General features: G+C 36.4%; 2 protein-coding genes across 5 annotated transcripts in view; one reads left to right on the top strand and one right to left on the bottom strand.

The window, feature by feature from the left end:
• Positions 1-26,149, bottom strand: part of LOC134225237 (RNA-binding protein Musashi homolog 1-like) — a 153,158-nt gene that overhangs the window by 15,814 nt on the left and 111,195 nt on the right. For 3 of the 4 annotated variants that reach the window (XM_062705147.1, XM_062705145.1, XM_062705146.1), the window contains 4 exons: positions 19,162-19,287; positions 18,723-19,050; positions 17,996-18,651; positions 17,352-17,702 (listed from right to left, as the gene is read on the bottom strand). In XM_062705147.1, the coding sequence (XP_062561131.1) occupies positions 17,352-17,702; positions 17,996-18,651; positions 18,723-19,050; positions 19,162-19,287 (1,461 nt within the window). Of the gene's footprint in view, positions 1-501; positions 12,256-17,351; positions 17,703-17,995; positions 18,652-18,722; positions 19,051-19,161; positions 19,288-26,149 lie in introns of those variants that run through there. The other variant, XM_062705148.1, reaches the window with a different exon arrangement.
• The window catches only part of LOC134225239 (uncharacterized), an 85,082-nt gene that overhangs the window by 31,491 nt on the left and 27,442 nt on the right, over positions 1-26,149 (top strand). The window contains exons 4-5 of the mRNA XM_062705150.1: positions 19,423-19,511; positions 19,582-19,642. Of these exons, the coding sequence (XP_062561134.1) occupies positions 19,423-19,511; positions 19,582-19,642 (150 nt within the window). The remainder of the gene's footprint in view (positions 1-19,422; positions 19,512-19,581; positions 19,643-26,149) is intronic.

The raw sequence follows: 26,149 nt of genomic DNA, 5'->3' as shown, positions 1-26,149 counted from the left end.
AGATAAATGTCATTGCTTGTCGGAAAACAATTAACTGTGATTTCTATGTATATTAGAACATGCATCCGCGGCACAATCTGTCACATGCTTCCCTGCAATCTACGGTTACAAAATATGAAGAGAAAAAAGAGATTAGTTTATTTTTTAAATTTGGACTTGTACTAAACAACGGTGTTATTACTCTAATGGATGAAGTCACTCAGTCTACGGTCAAATATAGTAATATTTTGTACTTACATGATACGCAAAAAGCTGTGACGCACTACTATATATGTATATACTGGGAGGATGTGGATTTATACAGTTTACAAGAGATGAGTAAACACAAAACAGTGCGGACATAGCATCAATCTACTTGAGAACGGGCGTACAATATGAAGGTTAATATCCTTACAGGGGGAAGTATACATGAATAATGTCATTTGTTTTAAGTTATACAAAAGCAGAAGAAAACAACTAACTACGATTTGCTTGTTTCTGTTTTCATTAAACTACCAATACTTTATTTCAACTTCAAACATTATACGTGAATATTGATTATTCCTGTAATTATTGTTTTGTTGTTCTGGTTTAATATCCTTTTATCATATCAGTAAGTGATGTTCAAACACTGCATGGAACAATCTATTCTAATTACGTGAACTCGACAAACTTGATTCAATCTAAGTGCTATCGAAAATCAATACTCAAGAGTCTAAATAAAGTGAAGTCAAATGGCTTTAGTTTCGGAACAAATGTGCAAACTAAAGATGTTACTATAGATTTCGAAATTGATTACACAGATAAACTATTGCTAATTACTTAAAGCAAATCTAACAACTAAGAAAATGAGTAATAAAAAAAACATAATCTCCAAAGTAGTTGCCATAGGCGATGGCATTATTACTTGCTTACACGCTACGTATGTAATACAGGTTTGTCCTATTATGAGCTATTCATATATGTAGATATTTTCATAACAAGCAATTGGTTTGCTTCTCAGCAGTACAAATATCATACAACACTGGCTGAACGCACGTGTAACTTTTAAGTACCATGTTTTGTTTTGTGTCGAAAAAGTTCACGCGATTACTTTTCACGCTATAGGTTTATGGTCTACATATTACATCACATTTGCATCTACTTCTACTGGAAATTCTATGGCATAAGTGGGTTATAGTATGATATAGTTCAATCATTATTACTTCGTACACGTTTTTGTTCGCCTAAACGCATTTGCTTTCTCTACTGAGTTTGTATATAAAAAGTTTGGTTCGAATCTTCTGGTTTTGTATTAAATTTACAAATTTCGTCAGTATAGCGTATTGTGATTACTTCTATAACTATAATATGCAGTATAGTATCAAACGCTTTTGAAATATTTGTGGGATTTTAATTTGTCATGCAGTAGTACGATTGATTTTGTTAATCTACCATCGCTGGAGGCTTAGCTTCCGATAATAGAGTATGCATGTAGTATTACAAAAGGTGTTCGATCAAGGGGAAAGAGAGAAAAAAGGAATTAGTAGTCTACGAGTTCGGAGTGTGATATGCCAGTGTCTTTCTAAATAGGTGGATTGATTACGAGGAAATGAGTTAGAATGGAGGGAAAATTGTGAAGGTTCTGTGAGATTTAGGTAAGGATTGTTAACACATGGAACAATATCTCTAACCGAATAAAGATGCACTAACTAACCGGTTGGTAAGTGTTATGGTTCCGCTTCCTCGTAAAGAAGTCATTTTAGATATCCAGCAAACCAAACCCTAGCTTAATCCATTTTTTTGCGAGTAGTATAAAAAATAATGGCAGAGTATTGTAGTGACCACCCTATCAGTGTGGCGCATGCGATGTTTTATTTATAAAAGATTGTTGGTCCGTTCTGTAGAATATATCGCTCATTCGAGCCTGATCCGTTGACTTAGACGGAGCCATAGCACAACCGCACTAATAGGCTCAAAGGACGCATTTTTTAAATGAAAATGTTGATTTTTGATCATTTTGAAAGAAATTTTGTCAAACAAAAGGTAGTAGTTAATTTCTTCTTTTGTCCCACTGACCTATTGATAATGAAGGTGGGAAATAAAAAATAAAGACAAAAATTGATAAAATTGGAAAACTTATCTGTTTTCTTAAAGATTTTTTTATGAAAGTTTAAAATTTTATTATTTTTCCGGTGAAATAGTGAAATCCCCCCTCAAATAAATAAATTTGGACACGAAATTTCGAGGGGGGGAGAGGGGTGGCGATAGAAGAAGATATTCGTTCCCGACATCCAAGGATTGAGCACAATTTGTTGCTCTCAATTTTTGATTTAATAAAAATCATCTTTCACAGGGCAACATATTGGAATTCACACCGATGTTTTGTGGCAAATATTGATAAGCAGCTTTAATTTACCCTGGTGATATATGATTTGTTTATCGGCTTTATCGGTCATTTCTACTCAAAGTATGAGGGAGTAGATAATCGAAAGATAATTGAAAATCATTAGATTGAAAGCCATTCGCTAGGGCGCGAACAAGTATGAAGCGATAGAGGGTGAAAGGGAGAAAGGAAGACCATCTATTGAACAGCACACAATCGAAGCGTGAATCTTCTTGCCTAACGCCCTGGTTGTGGACGGCTTGGTTAGTGGTATGGAAACCACCGTGCCAAGACAGGCAAAAAGATCCAGGCAACGATCTCCCCATGTGTTGGTGATATAAGTAATGTATTTGAAGTGTTGCTGGAAATTTTGTTTACTCTAAAACACTATTGTTTTGACAACCATACCAACCAGTTAGATCTCCAAAAGAAAATAAATTAAAATAACTACCTGCGAAAAAAGGCAACAAAATCAATATTTATACAGTTGAGTTATTGTACGTTAAGTAAAAAAAGTATGGTAGTGCATCTAACTACGTTTATGGTGGATTCTTACTAGAACACAAGTACTCTACAACACACTATTGGAACACTTCTAATGCAACGAAAACAACAATCAAAAATAGAATAAATTGAAATACCAATGTTCTATGTTCTTCTATTTCTTTCCATTAAATGTTTTCAATCGAGTTTTGTCAGTAATATGTAAACTGTATTGCAAACGGTGCTGAATCATTGTTGACGTCATATACTACCGTGAGCACTAAGTAGTTTATTGGTCAATTGAATAGAATACTTCAGATGGACCCATGTTTAGAACATTCATATTAGACAAAGGTCGAAAGGACAAAAAATTGAAGGGACACAAAATCGGAGCAATGCAGTTTAAATACAGAGAGATGTTGTCTTCTACATTTCATCTTTACGATAAAAAAAATACTATAGGAAACACGAACCCTACGGAGCGGAGATAATAATCACCCTAATTTTTGTTCACGTTCGACTGAAAATTCAAAATTAATTTGATTTCCTTCCAATTGTCCCCATTTTGTTTTCCAGACGTGATCCATTAATCACTTTCGTTCGCAAGTGAATTCCAGCGTAAACAATAGCGTAAAAGCCTAAGTTGATTAAACATATTGGTTTTATATACATACATGAATCTTTACCAATCGATTTGAAATTTAATTATCAAGCATAATAATTGTCTTTTTGCATTGGAATGTACCCGCCTGATGTATTCTATTCATCACATGACACTTCAAAATAAGCAAAAATTAATGAACAGATTTTACGCTGCTTTTAAGAGATTGTGTGTTTGTTAGTCAGTATGTTGAACGTAAGTATTATTGATTCCGGTTTAGGAAAATAAAATCTTTTACGGAGCACCTTTCAAAATTATGCACCTCGAATAACATATTTTGAAAATTTCAGTTTGACCAGATACAGTGCGTTTAATTTCAACTAGGGAAACTAGACTGAAATACATGGAAATTTAATCATTTATGAAGATTTATGGGAAAGAAAATTCTTTATGAAATCTGATGAGTTTGTTTATTTATTTATTTTAAATTTATCACCCCCTTCATAATAAACAGAATAATGGGACGAAAAAAGAAATCAGTATTTGTTCCGACCTAAACTTCGAGGTAGAGAATAGTTAGAAAAAAACGGTCATATAAGATGAAACTTATTATCATTTATAATACATTTGGAAGCAAATACGAAGCTTCCTTCATTAAAAAGTTTGGATTATTTCAACTGCCGTTCATGAAATTTTAACCAAAAACCGATCAAACATTTTTCCCAAAAGCATGTTCGAAGTATAAGAAAGCATAAGTTTTGAGGGTGTCCGTTGAAAATAAGAATTAGTTTGGATACGTAAGCGTTCTATTTAGAGATGGTACAGTTTTTAAGTCGTAGTATGTCAGTGAAATAGTTTTGGTCATGAAGTTCACTTTTGTGGAAGTCCCACTGGAGTCAATAAAAATAATTTGATCGAGTCTTTCCAAAATCAATGGGAACTATTTGAGTATTTGGTGGTTTTCAATCAATACTACAAACGGTGTGTTTACTATTGTTTCTATTAATCTTACAAAATAGTGGTGTGCTCTATCACTACAATAAACGAGAATGATTCATCGTTATGTTATTCTGTTGCTTTTGAACAGACCCAATTGTTGATTTATTGATTATTCGATACCAAATTGTTTGGCAATAATTACAATACTAGGTTGTTTTCATACGTAATCAAACAGATGCACTAAACATAGCTATGTTTCTACAATGTATATATGTATATATAGATATATAAATATTTATGTAATACTTTTGTGTAGTTCTATTCATATGTTCTGTTTTTATTACTTCTCTCAGGTTATACATGTGAAACAGTCTAAAGATACTTCTACAAGTTCTATTGTTCTTCAAACTATGTACGATAATGTTGCATAATGTAATTATATTTGCTTATTGCAAACTACTGCTTTAAAACACTACTACTAATAGAGCGTAGGAGAGTGTGATTCAGGAAAGTAAAATAAGTGGATGGTTGCCTAGAATTGTTTGCTGCTCAAACATACGTATAAAAAAAATACATAAACGTATCACATTACCTCCGGATTAGATCTGCTTAGTTTCCAAAATCGAGGAACACATTTACTTTATTCCAATACTGTTCGAATGTAGGATGCTTACGAGCTATGTAGGGTTGGTGAATCAATCAATCTAAGATACAGCCAATATTCGGTTGCTTTCGTTTTTTTTATTGCAAACTACCAATAGTGGTAAGTTTGTGGACCAGCCAAATTTTGTCGGCCACTACTGGTGCAGAGAAATTCTAATGGGATACAACTTAACTTTCCAAAATACTAACTTATGTACTCCGATCACACTACACCCGCATTATTTTATATTTAATTGTATCCAATAATCACTGATTTTCTGCATCAAATTCAACACAACTTCTAAACAGTCACACGTTAAAACACCCACTCCACCCATATCCCATTTGGAAAGATACCATTTTTGTACAAAACTTCCAACATTGGGAAACAATCTAAATATCGGTGATCGAAACACATTTCTACCATAGAAGAAAGCTTGCGTTCTACACAACGATGCTACACATACAGTCCCAACGAAGCTTAGCCTAGCGTAGAACACTATTTTTTAGGTTCTGTTCCACCTGGTTGACGCATACTATCCATGCTTGTTGTCTAATTTCTTTCCAACTTCCAAACATTTTCAACAAACTAATTGTAGCTTTTTGCATTATTTTTTCGTGTATTTTTTTTTTCATTTGCACTCTTCCTTCGAGTTTTCCCAGTTGTCAATAATTTATTTATAATAATGATAATAACACGCACGCTATATATCTCTCACTTTCGTTCTCACCGAATCAGTTTTCTATTAACTCATTTCTCTTTCTCCCTGTCTAACTACTCAAAGTGTATAATTAATTGTATATAATGATAAGTTTATTTTCGACCAGCTCGTGACCGACAAGTAGAGATGTTTATTTGCATTTTTTTTTTGCGTGACTTCTTTCCATTTGCTCATCCAAACCGCTCATTTATGTTTTTTTTGCTTGATATAAAAACTAAGTTTTATTGCTTATCAGTTTTTTTAAGACGCTTCCATAAATAGGGAGAACGTACTGATTATATTTACTTCTCAACTCTCACAAAAAAAGTTGCTTTGTATGTATTTGTAAGTGTAAGTGAATCTTCCCTTAAGAGTTTCTGTGTATGTATGTCTCATGTGGCTTTGTTGAGACCGTGTTTGTATATATTCAGATTATAATAAATATGAATAGCTTTTGCAGCGCACCTATTCAGGTGGATTTTTTTATAAATGTTGAGTGTAGACGTGCAATTTACACGATATTTGTAATAATGTATTATATAGCTTGTTGCTCAAATAAAGTATTGTCAATAAGTTTGCCATCAATTTTTGATGTATATTCTAATTTTTTAAATGAAAATCTTTTGAGACAATGACTTTTGGGGAATTATTCGCATGTAAGTTATAGGAACTCAATACTGCCATAAAGCTACAAATCAAGAAATAATATTTGGTATTATTACCACTTTTGGAGTGCGTAACTCTAATTTCTTTCCAATAATCGACCAGTGGAAGATCTCGCATAATCACTTACTTCGACAGTTCATAAAGCTTGTTTAAAGAATGTTACAGTTACGATTTTTGGTCTAAATATCTTGTAATCTTCTGTTCAGTTAGTTGTAACAGATTCAATCGAGAAGCTGCATCGACCAGATACTAAGCCGTGTGAACTGTGAAAATATGTCATAATGCAATACTCTATTCCTGTGTTGAAATAATTTTCAATAATCATTACATACAATGCCATATTGCTTATATCTTTCCGATGCTGCACGTACTATTCTGATGCGTTGAAGTCTTTTAGATTTTTCAATACTGAACTCTGATCAACTTAAAAAAAATACCTTCACAAAGTTAGGTTGTACGTAATTACCATAATGCATAATAATGTACAAAGTATGTCATAATATGAAAACATTCCGATGATCTTTTTGAAACTAAAACATCTATTCCCATGGAGAACATTAAATAAAAAATCATTTTCGATATATACCCAATACCCACTTCTACCGCATTGTATAAAAAAGAACAATTTGAACATCAGTACATATATTGGTTTATAAATGTCTGATAATGATGCCAAGTACTTGCGAATGTATCAGCAATAAAATATTTTTTTCTCATTGAAAGCTGATTTCCTGTTATCTTTGTGAATGGTCCTAGTTTGAATGCACATTTGTTATAATTTTCTTCTTAGCAACAATGGAGCAACTGTTTCTGGTTGGTTTTGATCTTACTTTGGTAGAATGGCGTACTATAGGATAAAAATTCGCTAACGCGATTTTTTCGGAACTATAATGTCAAATTTGGCGGACATTTGTCCGATATGAATTTTTGAACTCTGCACCATGTTTTATGCCATCATATGTACCGCCATAGGGAATGACAATGGGTTTGGCGGGTGAGAATGGGTCATCGCTCTCACTGGCAGCCTGGAGGTCGGATAGCAAAATCGTTCAAAAAGGTCTCTTATATTTTAGTCTTCTTGCCCTCAGATACATTCAATCTATTCTACAAGCATTCTAAGTACTTGAAACAGTGACCCATTCTCACCCCTATTTGACCCATTGTCACCCCCGACGACGGTAGTCGATTTCCTTTATCTTAACCAGTGGCTTTGGTGCAAGCTTTTATGTCCATTGTTGCGTCCAAAAAGCATATTTGTTTTGTTCAAAACGCTGTCAATTTTTCATTTTTCAACATAATCAAAAAATGGGAAACATATCAATTTTGTTGTAGCTCCATCAACGGCAGATAGCCATCTGATGCACAGAGCAATAATCGGAAAATTCATATTTTGCTATCAAAACAATCCGGTTATTAAAAGAATTATGTAATATTTCATGAAAAACAATTTTCAGAAACTTTGTACGCTTTAAAGTATAAGCGAAATGCCGGCACCCTCTGTCGTCTGTCCTCAGCTTCACATGAATCACTTTATGATCCAAAACGCACCTTCGCTCTAGTGACACCATTCTCCAAAGTTCGAGATCGAAACTAACTTAAACTAATAGTCCCTTGAAGCTCCTTATTATTGTTTTCCAATTTCTAATCCGCGTTTAAATTGAAAACTAAGAATTGGTGATTTTTTTTTTCACTTCGGCGAAACGTTCGTTTGTATGTACTTCGGTCTCTAAACTATCGATTCATCACGGTAACGTTTACCAGCACCTTACACATATAATGTATGTCTAGCTAGTTTGCCTAGCGGGAGATCAAAACGAAGTGAATATAAAAAGCTGCCAATTTTTGATGCATTTCTTATTTCATCACCAGCACATATCAGAGGTGCCCTTCCGCTGATGGCAAAGCAGTCGATATTTATAGTGAAACAGCAATCGTACTGTCTTTTTCTTTGCAAATGGTCACTGTTTTCGAGCAATTATTATTGTTATAACTAGTCATCTTTACAGTTATGTATATCTATTATCATAGCTGCGACAATTTATTGCGCAATTGATGTTTGTCGATTGAGATTTTAAGTCCTGTGTTGAATTCGATTTTTAACATCAGATTACCCTTATCAGCGATTTAGATTCACTTGAACTGTTTTTTTTTTACATTCATATCATAATAACATGCACTCATTTGTTGTCTTTACTATAGTTACTCTTTTGTTTTGGTGATAATTGATTTTTACAATCTAATGTTTGTCTTAAAATTGATCAAAACTGCAAAATTCAAAATTCGATGGGATTATTTCCATAATATTCTTTTTTATTCTCAATATCAATCATATTATGTGTTTGCTTTATAAGTGATGTTCCCCGATCTACGGCGTTTGTCTTTTGTCGCGAAGCTCTTGTTTTGTTTGTGTATTATTCTTTTGTAGTGTTAAATTTCCAAATTTTTTAAACTCCCAACTTTTTTTTGTCTCGTATCGCTTGCTTTTACTGTTTTTGTTCTCATGTAGATTGGTCCACGCAACGGTCATTTACTAATCGTTTATGCAGATTTGTAATTTTTCGACTTCTCACAATTGTTGTCTACAACAATAATTAATAATATCAACAACGGTGCGCTCCCTTCCAGAACTAGGGAGAACCACCATGCAAAAAGTTTGCAACAACAACAATTACCCAAATATGTATTCTTCTATAAAATATTACGAAAGGCTTATAATAGAAAATCTGTGTAATCTTGATCCGTAGAACGTTGAAGAAGAAACATATCGCGGAACGCAGGATAGTCAAAATATTGGATTTGGTTGCATTCGCAGCCAGAATGTTCTTATTATGTAAAAAATTACTAAAATTCTCACTCACAAGTTTAGATTTCAATTTACCGAGAGATATAAGTTTGCATTTGTGTCTTGCCGATGCCTTTGGCTTTTTGACGTTTCAACAGCTTTGAGGATTTGCTTTAGCAGTTAGTGTGTTTTACTGATTGACAGTGCGTGCTTGCGTACGCGTTCTTGATGTGTCTGATACATTATATCGATTACCAGATTAAGTAGTTTTACTAAATATTAGCTCTTCTCGATGAAGTTTAATTTCTTTGATTTAACGTCACTTAAATAGTTATTTATTTACTTTTTATTTACTTGCCTATGGAAGATCGTTTGGTTTTATTCATACGCAATAATAATTCAGAATATATAACTTCTTTTGTTTGTTCAATGGTTTACTTGTTTTAGACTTAATTTGTCACTCCAGGTTCATACGCTAAGTAGATGGATATGTTCAATTTAGCTTCGCTTGTGTCATCCTAGCAACAACTATATTTTATCGATAAATATTCGTGAATAATAACTATAAGTCTAAATTAAAGTCCAATGGTGGATATTGTCATTAATACAGAGGGCATTAGTCGATAAATCTTGAGTTAAAATACACTAACTACTATAATTCGCTGCGAATTGCTTCAAAGAAACATCAACAAATTGTTTAAACGTCAAAGTATGTATATATTTTATTTGGCGAAAATGGGAGTTAACCAAAAAAAAAACCATGCTGACCGATATAGTGAAACATTACAGGAAATTTTTTACTACTATCACTAGTTTTGAATCATTCTAAGGAAAAGTACGAACCAAATGTTTATCTACCACAGTCCTACTTAGTATGTTTATAATACAGATACTATTTCGAAATTGATAACAGATGCATACTTGTACAAACTTATATTTCTTTATAAACGAGTGATTGGAAGAACTCAGTACGTTTGATCAAAGAATATCCCATTTCTTAAGTTGGAACCACTACTAAGCAACTGGACAGATAAAATGGGCATTATAGCCAGTACTTCATAATGCATGGCTTTAAAACAACGTAAAAGCAATCGATACCAAGACTAAAAGGGAGAAGGGGAAGTTGAAAAAGAAAAGTAAAATAAAATAATAGCTTTTTCTACGCATAAAATATTTACTATTATAGATTAATGTTTTACCGGATATAATGGTAAGAAATTATGTACAAATCTGCTTCTCCTTGGATATTTTTTTTGACATGATTTGGAATTGGACAACTACACTCGATTCTAGCTAATCGTACGAATATAACCAGAATGGATCACGTCATAGAAGAATAATTATTCTTCTAGTAGGGCAGTCCAAAGAAAGCAGATGAAAACATGAGAGGGATTTAGTGAGCGAGCGTCTAATTACAGTGATCAGAACAAGTTGTGGGGACTCGTGAACATATGTTGTCGTGCTTTGAGTGGGAGATGAATTCTTTAAACTCGACAATGCAAACAAACCAATTCATATTTCATATGCGTGTTAAGAAGTGGTTGCTGTTTGATTTGACATTTTTTTGTGTGAAAACATGATGGTAATTTTAAAAATGATTCTCAATGCACAAAAAAATGCACGGGAAAGTATACAGAGAACTTTTTAAAACTGTTCTCGAAAAAAAATTAGAAGCTATTCAATTAAAAACGGTTAACAGTACTGGGTTAGACTTGTCTTATAATATGTGTTGTATAAAAACAAATCATTTCGATTTTATATTTTATTTTGTGATGTTGCACACTTATACACAATATAAGAAAAGTCCAACCTCGTACTGTTAAACGTAATTAAGTAAATTGCTTTTAGAATTTTTGAGAAGTGTTTTAAAAACTTCTCCGTATACTTACCCGTGCATTTTTTTTTCAATTAGCATCTTTCTGTTTCTTCTTCGTTTTCTTCATACAACCTTTATTCGTCAATTGCAAAACATAAAATATCAGAATCGTATAAGTGTTTTACAACATTTCATGTGTACAAAATTGTAAGAAAATTTGGCATCCTCTGATTGGGTGTAGCTGCAAAATTTGTTTTCTTATCAAGGGCATTTTTGCTGCACTGTCCATGATTTCAGTTTCAAAGAGCGTAGCTCAACCACTGTGACATCGATACGTTGCATGTTTCAAACCTTATTTAGGTGTTTACGGGTTGAAATGTTTTAGATTTGCGATGTTTGTCTTTAAATTATCCCAAATACATGCGAAAGTTCAATAATTGTTACGTCAACTATGAAATCATGAGCAGTGCAGTGCTCTATAGTACAACTACTGTGAATGTAAATCTTATGATGGCAAACACATAAGTAACATTTTCCAGTGTTCTCTATGCTATTTCTTAAGTTTTAAATAATTTCAAGAAAATGGCAATTAAAACATTTGACTCGGTGCTTGAATATTTGTATGAAAATTAGAAATTTTACGTTGTTTAGTAGGGTAAGCACATGCTAACTTAATTCCAGGGGTACATATTACCCGAAGCCACTTTTTTTTAAATCCACGCATACCACCATAGAATCACACTCTCTTGTCTTTTCTGGGTTGTTTTGTCTAATGACAACAAAAGTATATGTTTACATGGATACTCAACAACAATTAATCATGAAGAAATACTGTTTATTGGACGCCAACGCCCTCAAACTGAAACATCTACTTAAAAAGCATTGTGCAACGCTACGCCTTGATCACATTAAGCCGTAAAACTTAAATTTGAAACTACTTAACTAAAATACTACTTGAAATTATACAACGTACTCGTAACTTATAAAAAATAACATTTAAAAGAATAATAAAAAAAGGCAGTCTTGTACACAGAAGATATCCTAACCGCTTAAACGCAAATCCCTTGTCCCGGGCAGAGGTGTCTTCATAACGCACCCATGTAGTGATCATTAGGAGATCCTATACGATATGTCCCGCACCACAGGACGCCTCCGGACAGGGTGTACTTGTTATCACTTACGCGCATTTATCACAACTATTGCTGGCCGTTGCTGCAACTTTCACTCCCGGCTGCTACAAATCATGCACTCTGCCTTCAACAGTGCGCTTCGGAAAACAGTCTGAAAATCGATCGGGGGTAAGGAACAAAGAATAAGGAGACCATGAATCGAGGGATTGCATTGGGATGTTCCACCACCCGGATTTCGGTTCTGAATCGAAATCGGTTCGGTCGTTAGAAAAAGTCTGTTAGCGAAGAGCGTTCTAGCGGGATATTTGTTAGACGATGGTTCAGTTTATCACCGGAGTATGGATTAATACATCACGTCCTAGGAAAACAGAGTGTTGTGCCAGCACGCGGAAGTGCAAAGGTATACATACTTCACAATCGTTACATTGTTCTCCAGTTTTATTGCTCATCCCCGGTTTATCACGTTAAACCTTTGAGATTCAAACCTTTTTCTTTCTTTGTTGACATTACATCCCTAACTGAGACATTAACGCCTCGTAGCATCTCACCGCTAGGCTTAGGAAGAAACCATAACAGTGCTAATAATAAAATAATTTACTTGTGTATGAAACCAAAACCACAGACACAATCTGTAGGTATTTATTTTCAATCGATATGAATCGACTTCTAGCACGAATCAATTTAATGTTTAACAATGCTAAGCATAAACAAATATTTTCATTATTGATTACGGTTACCATAACATTATTAGAACAGGAAAAAATATTATTGCGTGCATACAGGTCTAACGTACAGCTTTTGACGTGGCAACAAGTTAGAAAAATTCCAACACCATGTGTGATATACGATTAATAAGAAATTCTCAAGCAAAAAACGTTTTTCCTTTACAGAAGGAATGTCTAACATAACTGGCGTGACTCGAACAGACAAAATACTATAAATAATAAATTTACTAACCCAGCTGTTTGCAACGGTCAGGGTGCGACGTCTTTCTATTAATAGGTTATACGACCGAGTACTCCAAAATGCAAAAAAAAAAACACAAGACCGACCACAACAAACACCAAGTGCAGCAATGATCGTCGTGCTACGAATCTGCTTGTTGCTAAAAAAGATGTCCTATACAGCTGCGTATAGATTAGATGATCCGGTGCAAAGCTACTGGTGCGGGACCGTGAATTAGTGTCATAATTTAAGAATGATTTAAATGTCAAAACACGCCCAAACATATTAACGACAACGACTTAGTGTGTGGTGATGTGCACCTAAAAAGAACCTGTCGAAGCAAATGGATGAGATTCCGGTACGTTAGGACTACCTTGTGTTGGAATTTACCAGCAACCGAAAATGAAGCGCAACATATTTACTAATGATGAACTGTTTTCTAGTGCACGCAAGCACAAAACGCAAGGCAACCATCGCCAAACGGTAGTCTGTGACTATCTAAGACAGCTGAGATGCCTATCTCATTGCGACATGCTTGCCAATACCACGGCAACGCAATGCAGGTGGAACCCACTTGAATATAGTATTTTATACTTTCCTTGATTAGGCGCGGAAATATTTGTGTTAGTAATAGAGCGAAAGGAATGATAAGGCAGGGAAATATAAACACAAAAATATGGGTATTTTAATGGTTGTTTATTAACTAACTTAAGAAAAAAAGTCTTCCAGTTAAAACACAGGTTAAAAATACATTAAAAACTAAGGCATAAATTAGGAATAAAAGCCATTATTGTTATTAAGCTTGCTTGCTCAAGTTAAATTAAGATTTATTTAGTGGCAAGGGCCATGTGTAAAAAATAAAACTTAAGTCAGTATTTGCGTTGCTTTGCTTTGTACATGGATGATACGATCGGACACGGTTGCGTTCAAACTAAATGTAAAACTACATTACATACAATTATTGGAACAAGGCGAATTCAGTTATGGTTAGGTAAACAAAAATGCACTGCTGGATGGAGTTGGATTGAGTCCCGATGATAGTGGTCGCTCATTTTTTCTAGTTTATGGCACTATTACCTCCATTGAATATCACAGCTGTATAGCTGAAGTTGAACATAAAATACTCGTATTTATTAAGAAACATATCAACTGGAGAAATTAAATTGAATAGAGTACTGCCGTTATACGCATAAATGTTCTATGTAGATAGGAATCTCACCAAACATGGGACAAATATGAGTATGACGGCAGAATAGTGGTCAGTGACACTATTTTCCTCATAGGCTCGACAAACAAACTTTGGAACAGTGATATGAGAAAAGCTTACAGTGGTAAGCCTTTGTGCTCATCTGAGATTTACAAACTTCTTGTTAAAACTTCATGGGAGTATTGCACATTAATAGGCAGTATATTACTCACGCATCAATCTTTTTGATCGGAACAACCACTTATGGCAAGAAGTCATTTAGTATAATGACGATTGGTATAACTTGCTGGTTACCCAGGTAGAATTTATAACGTCTACTTGACTTAAAAATATCAGAAAAGTCAAGTACCTTCATGACAGAAAGATTACTTGGCATAATAACGAATATGCAAATCAACATCAAAATTAATTTATAAAAGGTGCTCTGATTTGCTTTTCGATAGGCTTTGTTGAAGTTTGTTCTAGGCCTTTGGATGGGTTTTTCTTGCATACATTCATCCGAGTTCAATTTTAAGACATGTTAAAAACATTTTAAACGAGCTTCTGAATCAGACGTCAATTTGTTGCCCATCCAAGTACAGAGGGCAAACTTCAGCAAATCTTAACAAAAGTGTGCACTGTGTACCACGCAATCAATCCAAAAAACTTATCCATCAGAATATGTGCTATTTATCCAGCATTACTACATAAATTTCTAACTGAACGACTATCCTGGTTTTTAGGTTATTCCAGTATTTATATAATCTTTGACAATTACAACCAACTGGATGAATTGGAAATGTATAATTTAAAGAATATTCATAGCACCAAACCTGAAAGATAAAATATTAAAACATATACTAACAAACTACTGCTAGTAATATCCCAATATTAGGAATATTCATGCGAAAACTACAAAGGATCTACATTTGCGAGATAAAATCCAGAAACAACCCTGCTCAACATACATTATTTAAACAAATACTATAAAGTGACCTAATCACAGCCTGCGAAAAGCGGATCTGCTTTTGATTTATTGGAATCTTGACATTTAACGAAAAGAGTACAAAAAACAAATGTTGGAGTTGCAATTATTTCGAGGGGGTGCTTAAAGACTAATCTCATAAATACATTCCAATATTCTGGTTTACGGAAGGTCGCAACTATTTTTTTTTCATATTTGCGGATATAATTTGTTCTAATCCTTTCATCATCTAATAGCTTATAGCTGTTGCAAACGAGGATGCCAACCGATTCATTCGATAGTGCATCCGAACTTGAACAAGAAAACTATATTTCAAAATAATAGTAAAAAATGAATGGGTAAAATAATACATGGGACAGTTATGCATATACCGGCAGTATATGATATGATAAAAACAGTGCCGAATAAAGTAACAATTGCCACACATCAGCATTTTGTTATGTGAAGAACTATTACACTTGAGAACGCGATCCACCGTATCGTTATCAATCCAACTCCGATTGGTTTGTTTGTTTTAAACCACAGTTACGCCAACGATTAATGGGATGAGATAAAAATGCACGAGCATATTACCATAAAACTAATAGTTTACACTTAAAATACACACGTGGAACATAAATACACATTCTGAGCCATCACATACAAGTTTTTCTATTGTAAAAACAGATAGGGCATAGGTCGACCAATACATATCTAACTGGTTTCATCTAACCGAATCCTCGAGTTCAACGCGTATTATTTCGATATGATTATGCTCTGAAAACTACATACTAATCGGTCAAAATACTGTTTTAATTAGATGCTCGCTTTATTTAGGATGGTGGGGAAAATTGAAAATAAATTCACCTAACTATCCACTTTATTGGAAAACAAATAATCATTCGTGATAGATGCATATATAGTTTAGATACAAGAAAATGCTAAAATAATATAAAGTAAAATGGACGCAATGGGTTTAGGAGCACTGAATATGTGGCGCCTCCTTGTCTACGATGAATGTATACTTGTACTTGTAGGGTGGGGAATTAAAACAATGGAGCATTTCGAGGGAACGAGATCTATAACTTAACGAAACATCTACAAAACGTACATCAATTAATAAGGTGTTCAAACAGCCATGCACGGCTGTCATCGGGGGTCAAACTCTAATATTATTGACATGGTACCGCCAATGATGAGCGTTTGCCTTGCATCTTTTCCTTAATACGCGCGCGCTTGCAGTCTGTTGATATGCTATTACATACTTAGTAGAAGAGAGCTATTCATCGTGTTTCCCATCCACTACCTAATAGAGCACAAAACACCGTATGCCATCATTTTACAACCCCGTAAGAGCTATCATACCAGAGTGTGCCTAACTTGCTGGCTGGCTTGCATATTACTTATTTGATTGCATTACTCTACTAACAATGCTTTGATGTGGTACAACTATCATCGTTTGTATCCAGATCGAACTAAGATAGTGGAAAGATATGAAACAATCGACTTGCGGTATTCAGCTATAAGAACAAAAGTATGCCTACTAATAGATCGTTTAAGTAACGTTTTGGAATGGACAAGAGCACTTTGTATACAGAGAAAAAGTTATTTCGAGTATAATAGAGTATATTAAATTATTGCTACCATACGAAACCTAGGTTTTTTAAAATCAAATGTTCCTCACTGCTTTGATTTGGAAGCTTAGTATTGGAGAATAGTATTCACCGTTTACATACATAAAGTATCCGACATTCCCGAGTATTTATCTCGCTAAAACATATTACTACTGTTTTTTATACAAACAAACGTTAGACTAAGCGTTAAAATGAACTGAATGTGGGTTACTGTTACACATATTACGCGCTGCGCGCATAAACACAGGCTGTTGCAGACGCGTAATTGTCCGGATGAATCTAGGATGTGTGTATGTAGTTATATAGGAAGGATATCTAACTGCTTTGTATCACACTTTTGCAAAGTGTTATATGCCTGCCCGCATACACACACATAATCGACAAAAAAAACATACATGTACCGTTATTGGTTTTTAAATACAGGTATACAGTCGCAATTTTTAAGTTACTCGCGGTGAGAAAGCACTAAGAGCATACTCTAATGAGAGAAAGTAGCGGAATTGGAAAATTATACATACATTCCCATGCCGTACATCGAACCCCAATCGACGCCCTGGAAGCTGGACATGTCCACGTTAGCAAGGCTATAACCCTGGTAGGGATTGCCGGCGGTTGCGGCGGCTAGCTGATGGGCTGACATGAGCTGGTGGTTCGCTGCAGGATTGGTTGGTTGCTGCTGGGCTGGCGCGGGTTGCTGAGTGGTGTGGCCAGTCATCGGTGGGGCATGCTGGTGTTGTTGGCTGGCAGCTGCCGCGGCGGCAGCCTGTGCATTTACCGCGGCGGAAGTTAGTTGATGATTTGATGCACTAGCAGCAGCTGCATTTGCAGCGTGAGCGGCAGCAGCTGAGGGCATGGGATATGGTGAGTATCTGGAATAAAAGAAAACAGAGTTAATGCACCAGCAATCGCAGTTGAGCACTGATATGATAAATTGATCTAGTTTTTGTATTTTATGGAAAGCTGAACAATTTCATAATATGGTGAAATTCAGAAATACATTTACCCAAGAGTAAAGATGGAAATTTCAAGATAAAAAAACTACTGAATGAATAATGTATTTTTTTTTTTAGAAAACTGTACTTGTATAATAAAGCATCTATTGATAGATTGATTCTTTAAATTTGAAAATCTGCAACTTTTAAAATACAATTGTAACACCTACCTGAAACTATGTAACGTTGGTGGATATGTGGTGAACATCTTTCCGAAGCCATTCTGCACCTGCATCGCGGCGGCTGCTGCAGCAGCTTGAGCGGCCTGTGCTTGTGCCTGTACCATCAGCGGATTGGCCAGCTGACTGACTAGCGGTGACTGGGCGGCCTGTGCGGCCCCAACCAGACGTGCTGCAGTTGGTGTCGCGATTGGCAGTCCCAGGTTACCCAGAATGATTCGCTTCTGCAATAGCTGCTGGGCAGTGGGGGTCACGGCTTCCTTTGGTTGAGCCTTCTTGCACTCGACCTTCTTGTTCTTGATCGTGTGGAAATGGATCTCGCAAACCCGGTCCACCACGTCTTCGTTTTCGAACGTGACGAATCCGAATCCACGGTGACGTTTCGTCTGCTGATCCATAAGCATAACCGTTTCGTCAACTTTGCCAAATTGACTGAAATACTGTTTAACCTCTTCTGCCGAAGTGTCCTGCGAAACGCCTCCCACGAAGATTTTCTTTGTTTTGTTCGATTGGGTCTTCGGGCGATTCTTTGGAGTCGCATGCTTGGGATCGATTTTCTTTCCGTCCAAAGTGTGGATTGGCACTTTAAGAACTTTGTCTACGCTATTTGGTTCTTGGAATGTGATGAATCCGAATCCACGACTTCGCTGCAATTGATAAAAAAAACACCAACCTTCAGGTTACTGTTATTACCAAAACAAGTTTTTCGATTGCCTACCTGAGTGATGGGATCCTTCATGATCAGCACATCCGTCACTTTACCGAACATTCCGAAATATTCGCTGAGCTTCTCAGACGATGTCTGCCAACTGAGTCCACCGACGAATAACTTTCCTGGCGCTGGATCGCTGCTGCTGTTGGGCGTTGAGCGGCCCGACGAGCTTCCATTAGTGGAACCGGCTTTGGAGGTGTTGGTGGCAACGTTACTAACGAGTGCAAGTTGGCAATTTGACTGCAGTTGTTTCTGTTCTTGCTGTTGCACCTGTTGCTGCTGCAATTGTTGTTGCTGTTGTTGTAACTGTTGTTGCTGTTGTTGTTGTTGATCTCTGCATATGGGCGCAAAAGATAATAAATTTATTGTAGGTTGATTTCAAAATGGGAACTCAAAGCAAAGACACACTATTGGGAGACACTAGAATAGAGGAATTATAGTTTACCTGTTCTGTTGGGCAACGACGGCTGCGGCGGCAGCTTGTGGTGTGAGAAGGTTTGCTGTTTTGATTGGCACCAGTGGGTTGTGTAGGTCATGCTCAAGCAATCCGGTTGTGTCCAAGGTTCCAGCGCTGCAGGAAAAAAGTGAGACAAATGTTAACCGAATTAGATATGGCTTAGTTGACTAGTTGAGTGTTGTTCTACACGGTACAAATGAAAGAATGAATGTGACACTTATATTAGTTTTACTTTTTATTCGATTTCAGGTTATCCCACTGGTCGTCATCATTTCTGCCACCATGACGGGTCTTGTTGGCTACTGTACCTATGCGTCGTTCACCCGTCCTGATGTCAGGTGGGATGTTTAGATCTCATACTTTAAGATTATGAATTGGCTCACCTGCGTTCTCATATTTTCTTCACAGTCTGAACAAAAAAACTTTTGAATGGGATACCATGGACGTCATGAATCCAAAGAAATTAAAGGTAAGCGATGTACATACAGTATTCTTTTTTTTTTGTCAAGCGTAAAGGCAGGTGTTTCTGACAATGATCACTATAACGAGCCTATGCAGCTAATAATAATATTTATGCCTTTGGGACATTTCGTCTTATAAAATTTATAGCCTATTCAGATTACGCCATTTATCTAAATAAATATCAGACAAAGAAAAATGACTGTATGAGAATTGGAATCAAGTTACTCTTTATAATGATATTTATTATAATAAATGGCGTAATCTGAATAGGCTATTAGTCGAATAACCTTTGGTTGAATGAAACCTCATCGAAAGAACGTCGAAGGGACATTTCGTCGAAAAAGAATTGAAGCTTAGATTTTCTAATACTCTTTATGGATACATTTTCTTGTGGGTTAATTCAATAATTTTGTTCAGTATAAAATTCACTTTCAACCAAATTTCAACTGAGGTAATTTCTGGAAAAAAATCTCATAGATGAACCAGAATATTTCCTGATAATTTTTTTTATAAACATCAAATGTAATGTAAGCGAATGTAAAACTGAAACATTACCATTGACAACAACATTATCCGCCTCTAGCGTCCCCGCATGATTATGGAGTATCGAGTAACGTTTAATTGAGACCTTCGCCACCTACGTATATGAGGCAGACCATATTATACTTTTATCCACTGTCATTCTCTCTTTACATGACCATTATTTTGACCACCTAAGGACGTGAGGATCGACCAATGACTGTATAAGCCCATCATTAAATGGGAGTTCACGAAATGTTATTAAAACATTCCCTACAGAATCTTGTTTGGAGATGATGCCGATGCTGTGGACTGCCGTCACAGGTCCACAAAGATACTATTCGTCGTTTTCTTTTAACAAGCTTCCTAATTGTTTGTTGCACGGTTCTAAACTATGGCCTATTTCAGTCATTTGATTCAGTTTCGACTGCTTTCACGAGATAGTTTTCAAACATTTGGGCGTTACATTTTCATCAGAAGGTAATGTGATATATTAGGTTTTTCATTAGAGTTAAGGGGCCTTTCACAAATTACGTAACGCTTTATGGGGAGGTACAGGGTCAAGCCGAGTGTTACGATCCATACAAAAAAAATAAACCTTTCATACAAAAAGTGTTACGAGGGGGAGGGTGGGGGTCCAAAATCACCAAATTTAGCGTTACGTAATTTTAGAAAGAACCCTAATTACTAGTCAGCAATTTAAATTTATCAAGATAGATCGCATTATATGAAATTTTCCTATATCATAAGTAGATCAACATAATTTCAACAGGAATGACTCTTGCGATTGATGATTAATTATTTGAACAAATTTTCAGAACTTCTTTTGTTTGATGGGAACATGCCTCAAACGCTAGGGGAGGTGGTTCGGTTGTGGGCACCCCCACGTATCTTTTGACAGAAAGCAGATACTGTTATTCTGACATCTGTCATTCATTTGCTATCGAAACACGATGTTTTGTGCAGAATACCAAACTAGATAGACACCTCTACTTTGAACTATGAACAAATAATTTGTTTTTCTACATAAAAATCAACACGAAAATTTTGCTTGTGTGTCATAAAATGGTGTGATTGAATTGAAAAAAAGAGTTCTAATGCATATTCATACAGTTAATTTAGTCTATTTTGTGGTTCAATAACGATGGCAATCATCTTGATTTTTTTTTTTCATCACTTTCTTGTAACGCTGCTAAATTTGGTTGTGGGCACCTTTATTGGTTCGGTTATGGGCACCCTCTTTTTATTGACAAATCGTTCAATATTACTGAGATTATCAACAAACATATCAACAAACTTATTTTTATGCTGTTTTTATGCATTTTCTTCAAACTATTCAGTCATAATTTATTGTAATAACAAGTTTTTTTTATTTTGTTTTTAGGCGCATCTAACCATTGTATATGCGCTTTTCAGAACTAAGCGTTGACCGATTTACACGCAACAAGTTGCAATCGACGACGCATTCAGTCTTATTGTTTGTCATTCAAAATTGGACCTTTTAGACATTGCCTTCCGAAGTTGTTGACCTATTATCATTTATTTTCATAGGGACCCCTCATTGAGAAGAAAAACGCGAAATTTAAAAGAAATATTTTTTTGCCTGCGATGTATATAAATGAATCTAATATGTAATGAATATGTAAATTGATAGAAAAAGTTAAATACAACTTCCTAAAGTGCTATTTTTGACCTTTCCTAAGTGATTGTTTTCGTTACCTTCTTCAATGCATGAGAAAGGCATAATCACTGCTAGGTGAATTAATCTAGGTTTTTTATTGTTTCATGACAATTAAAACTAATAAAATACTCTTTTTTGAAACTGGGTGAATTTCATTTGTTATTCTTCATTATTAGCCGGATTTTCAAGGGTGCCCACAACCGAACCATAAAACTGAAATGGCCAAAAATTCCAAATTTGCGAAATTGACAATAAAATGTTTCTTCTCTAGCAGTAAGGTTGTACTTCTAGCTTTCCATTGGTATAAAAATGTAGACATAATACCAACTAGAACAAAAGTTATGGACAAAATTCAAAAGTGTGCCCACAACCGAACCTCCTCCCTCCTAAGGAAACTGCAAAAAATTCAAAACGGAGTAGACTTTTAGTGTAGAGACTGCCAACAGCCACAAAAAAAAACTTTATAGCTTGATACTGGAGGTGGTTGTCGACTGTAACTGCCTAGGAGTATTGTTTATCGGCTATGCAGTCTGATGACCAGCTAAAGCGCAATATTAATTTGGATCCGACGTTTCAGTACCTTTATTGGTCCTTTTTCAATAGATTAAAATTGAACTATCAAACTGTCTACCTATTGAGCAAAGTAATCAAATACATGTTGGAAATGCGGAAGTATCGCCTGATAATTAGGATGGCAAATTGAATCGCAAGAACCTAAATGTAGGGGAACGGTTCGGCACTTCATTTCATATACTGCCGTGAATCGCATATTTGTTCCATATGAATAGGAAACCCATCAAAAATGGGACAGATATGCGATTCACGGCAGTATGGGAGCTATGCTATCCCATCAAAAACAAAGCAATGAAAAGGAATTTGGTTTGTTTCTGATTTTTGTGATTCTTTTCAATAGTGAGCACGCGTGTTAGCAAAAAGAAGCTACGAAATTGGTGCTGTATTTCTTTGTTTTGCAATGAGATGAATATATGTTCAGTGAGATGGAAAACGGTTGGAGTTGGTTGGAGTGAACGTGGTGAAGTCCGATGGCCCAGATCCGGAGAACGTGAATTCCGAGCCGTGGACCCCACGACCAACACTGCATTCAAGTATAACATCTATCACAGCGGCGGCGAAAAAGCAGAGCATGGAGTTGGTTTCGTAGTGATGGGCAAGCAGATGAAGCGAGTGATGCGGTGGAAACCCATTAGCAAACGAATCTGTGTGTTGAGGATACGGGGCAAATTCTTCAATTACAGCCTAATCAACGTTTACGCACAGACAAACGATAAATCCGACGACGTGAAGAACACGTTTTATGAACGTCTGCGTCTTGATAAAGCCTATGGAGAGTGCCCAAAGCATGACGTGAAAATTGTTATCGGAGACGCTAACACTCAGGTCGGTAGAGAGAACTTTTTCCGTCACATAATCGGTAAGGAGAGCCTCCACTCCGCTACCAAAGACAACGTCCTACGGCTAGTAAATTTCGCTGCTGCCAGAGGGATTGCCATCAGTAGCACCTACTTTGCACGAAAGAACATCCGAAAGCACACCTGGAGACACCCAAATGGTGAAACTTGCAACCAGATAGACCATGTTCTAGTGGATGGGCGCCATTTCTCGGATGTTGTCGATATGCGGACATTCAGAGGTCCGAACATTGACTCTGATCACTACCTCGTTGTCAGTCAAATTCGATCACGGTTGTCAACTGTATCGAACGAAAGATCACAGCGAACGATGCGTTATAATATCCAGCGATTGTCGGCTGAAGGAGTATCGGCTGAGTACCCCCAGAAGCTCGAAGAACGGATAAGTGCAATCAACGTTAGCGACAACATCAACGATCTATGGGAGTCGATCCATGGAGCGGTGAGCACAACAGCACGAGAAGTGGTAGGCACTGCACAGAGGCGACCCAGCACGGGTTGGTTCGATGTTGAGTGTCAGAGAGTGACAGACGAGAAGAACGTTGCCAGAAGCCGGATGTTGGTGTCAGGAACCCGATCGAATAGAAATCGGTACAAGGAAGCAAGAGCAGCCGAAAAACGAACCCACCGCAGGAAGAAAAAAAAGTACGAAGAATAAGTTATTAGTGAGGCGCAGGAAAAAATGGAGCAGAACGATATGCGGAGGTTTTATGAGTCGATGGACAAGCTGTGGAGTCACCTACACTAGATAAGGTTAAAAAAGCTGTTAAAGAGCTAAAACAATAAGGCTGCGGGAAAGGACCAGCTCCCGGCTGAACTTCTCAAACATGGCAGTGGGCAGCTTTATGAAGTTCTACACCATATTATGTCGAAAATATGGGAAGACGAGGAAATGCCTGCTAGCTCATTTGCCCTTTCTTTAAGAAAGGGCACAGACTGGAGTGCGCCAATTACCGAGGAATAACCCTCCTTAATTCGGCGTACAAAAGTATGTCCCGTATGCTGTTCAACAAATTGAGACCGCTTGAAGAGTCCTTCGTCGGCGAATACCAAGCTACGAGCACGTGGTTGTCTTTCTCGTCAATGACTGTATGACGGTAATTTGAGCCTTCAGTTCCGTAGTCTGCAAACGAAAACAAAACTCGCGCTGTATACTACTCTGATTCTTCCGGTGGCTTTATACGGCCATGAAACATGGACGTTAACGGAGGCTGATCGGAGAGCTTTCGGAGTGTTTGAGCGTAAGGTGCTGCGGACAATACTCGGCGGTAAACAGGAGAACGGTATCTGGCGGCGTCGCATGAACCACGAATTTTACCAGGTGTATAAAGGGCTGGATATTATTAAACTTATACAACACGGCAGACTATGGTGGGCTGGTCACGTTGTTCGTATGCCGGAAGAACGTCAAGCGAAGATAATATTTAATAGAGAACCCGGAAGAGGCCGCAGGCTTCGTGGAAGGCCGCGTACACGATGGCTTTTTACAGTTGAAGAGGACCTGAGGGCGCTTAACGTTCAGGACGACTGGAAGCGATTGGCCCAGGATCGAGTCCAGTGGAGAAAAATACTCCATTCGGCGTATGTTCATCGAAGAGCTGTAGCCCATCAAGTAAGTAAGAGATGGAAACGGAACAGTTACCCTATAAGATTTATTTTACAAACAGCTAATATAATCTTGGCATATGCACTGCCAGCACCAGAACACTAAGCAAAAATGTGGATTTATCTTTATGCAACGAGAAAAATACAGGTATTATTGTCGTCCATATTATGCATAATTTGCTTTGCTGACCTGAAGCGAGGTTCAAGGTTCTTTTCGCTGTGAGTCGCACCTCAAACAAAAAATTGAGTCGTATCCAAGGTTGCGTGTTCTGAAACAATCAAAACGAACCAAAACATTTTGATCGTCCAACCCCGTATCGACTAAGTATGTATTCAAAAGTTGAAATAGCAACAGTTGCCTCTACTTTGTGCCAGGATGGCAAGGATATGCTGGACAGGGGGTGAACAAAAATGAATACAAAATATTGAGGTCAATGCGCCTCGTAGATTAATTTGGAAAAGACTAGCCATTGAGCGGCGGAGGAGGACTCCAGCGTTAGGTAATTTAGGACTTTAGCTCAAAGGTGTGACGGAAGCGTTGGCGTTCCATTGGGATAATAAAAAATACAGAGTAACTCACCGATGGTAACATCGAAATAGAAATATTAGAAGAAATATTTAACGTTGAAGGTTCAAAAATATGATTAATGATATTATTTGAACTTGATTCCAGCCAGCCTAGGGCTAAAAGTCTCGTAAATAAAGATAAAAAAGATATTTTTTATTGGACGATAAGTAATACAGTCACGCATAAAATTATCAATTTTTACACCTAGTTTTTTGTTACATTTTGTATGAAACATTTGAAAAATTTTTATGCCCCGTCACGTCACTCATTTCAAAACGTGGCGTAATTCGTGAACGTTCCCTTTATATCTTAATGAAAGGGTTTTCAGAATCATGCGATTCATGAAATTCAGAAATGATCCGCACAATCATTAAGATTGTAGATCAATTCACATTAAATTTAATTGTTAGCACAGCATAAATGAAATTTAATGGTGTGCGATATCAATACTGGTTCTGATAGAGAAGCTAAGAACAGTAAAACAAATGAAAAATTGGGTGCGTCACAAGCATATAGCACATAAATACTGGTACAATCAAATATGTATAAGTTCCACAGTAAAGAACATAATTCGGAAAAATACAATACATAATAAATTACTTTTGCGAGCTTTATCCGGTTAGGATAGGAAAAGTGTGAAGCTGCATTGAGTCGTTAAAATGATCTAGCGATAGCCTTCCCTATCGTTGATTATTCTAAATTGACATAACT

The sequence above is a fragment of the Armigeres subalbatus genome, chromosome 3 (assembly GCF_024139115.2).
Source record: "Armigeres subalbatus isolate Guangzhou_Male chromosome 3, GZ_Asu_2, whole genome shotgun sequence".
In the NCBI taxonomy this organism is placed as follows: domain Eukaryota; kingdom Metazoa; phylum Arthropoda; class Insecta; order Diptera; family Culicidae; genus Armigeres; species Armigeres subalbatus.
This window is presented reverse-complemented; position numbering and strand designations above follow the sequence as displayed.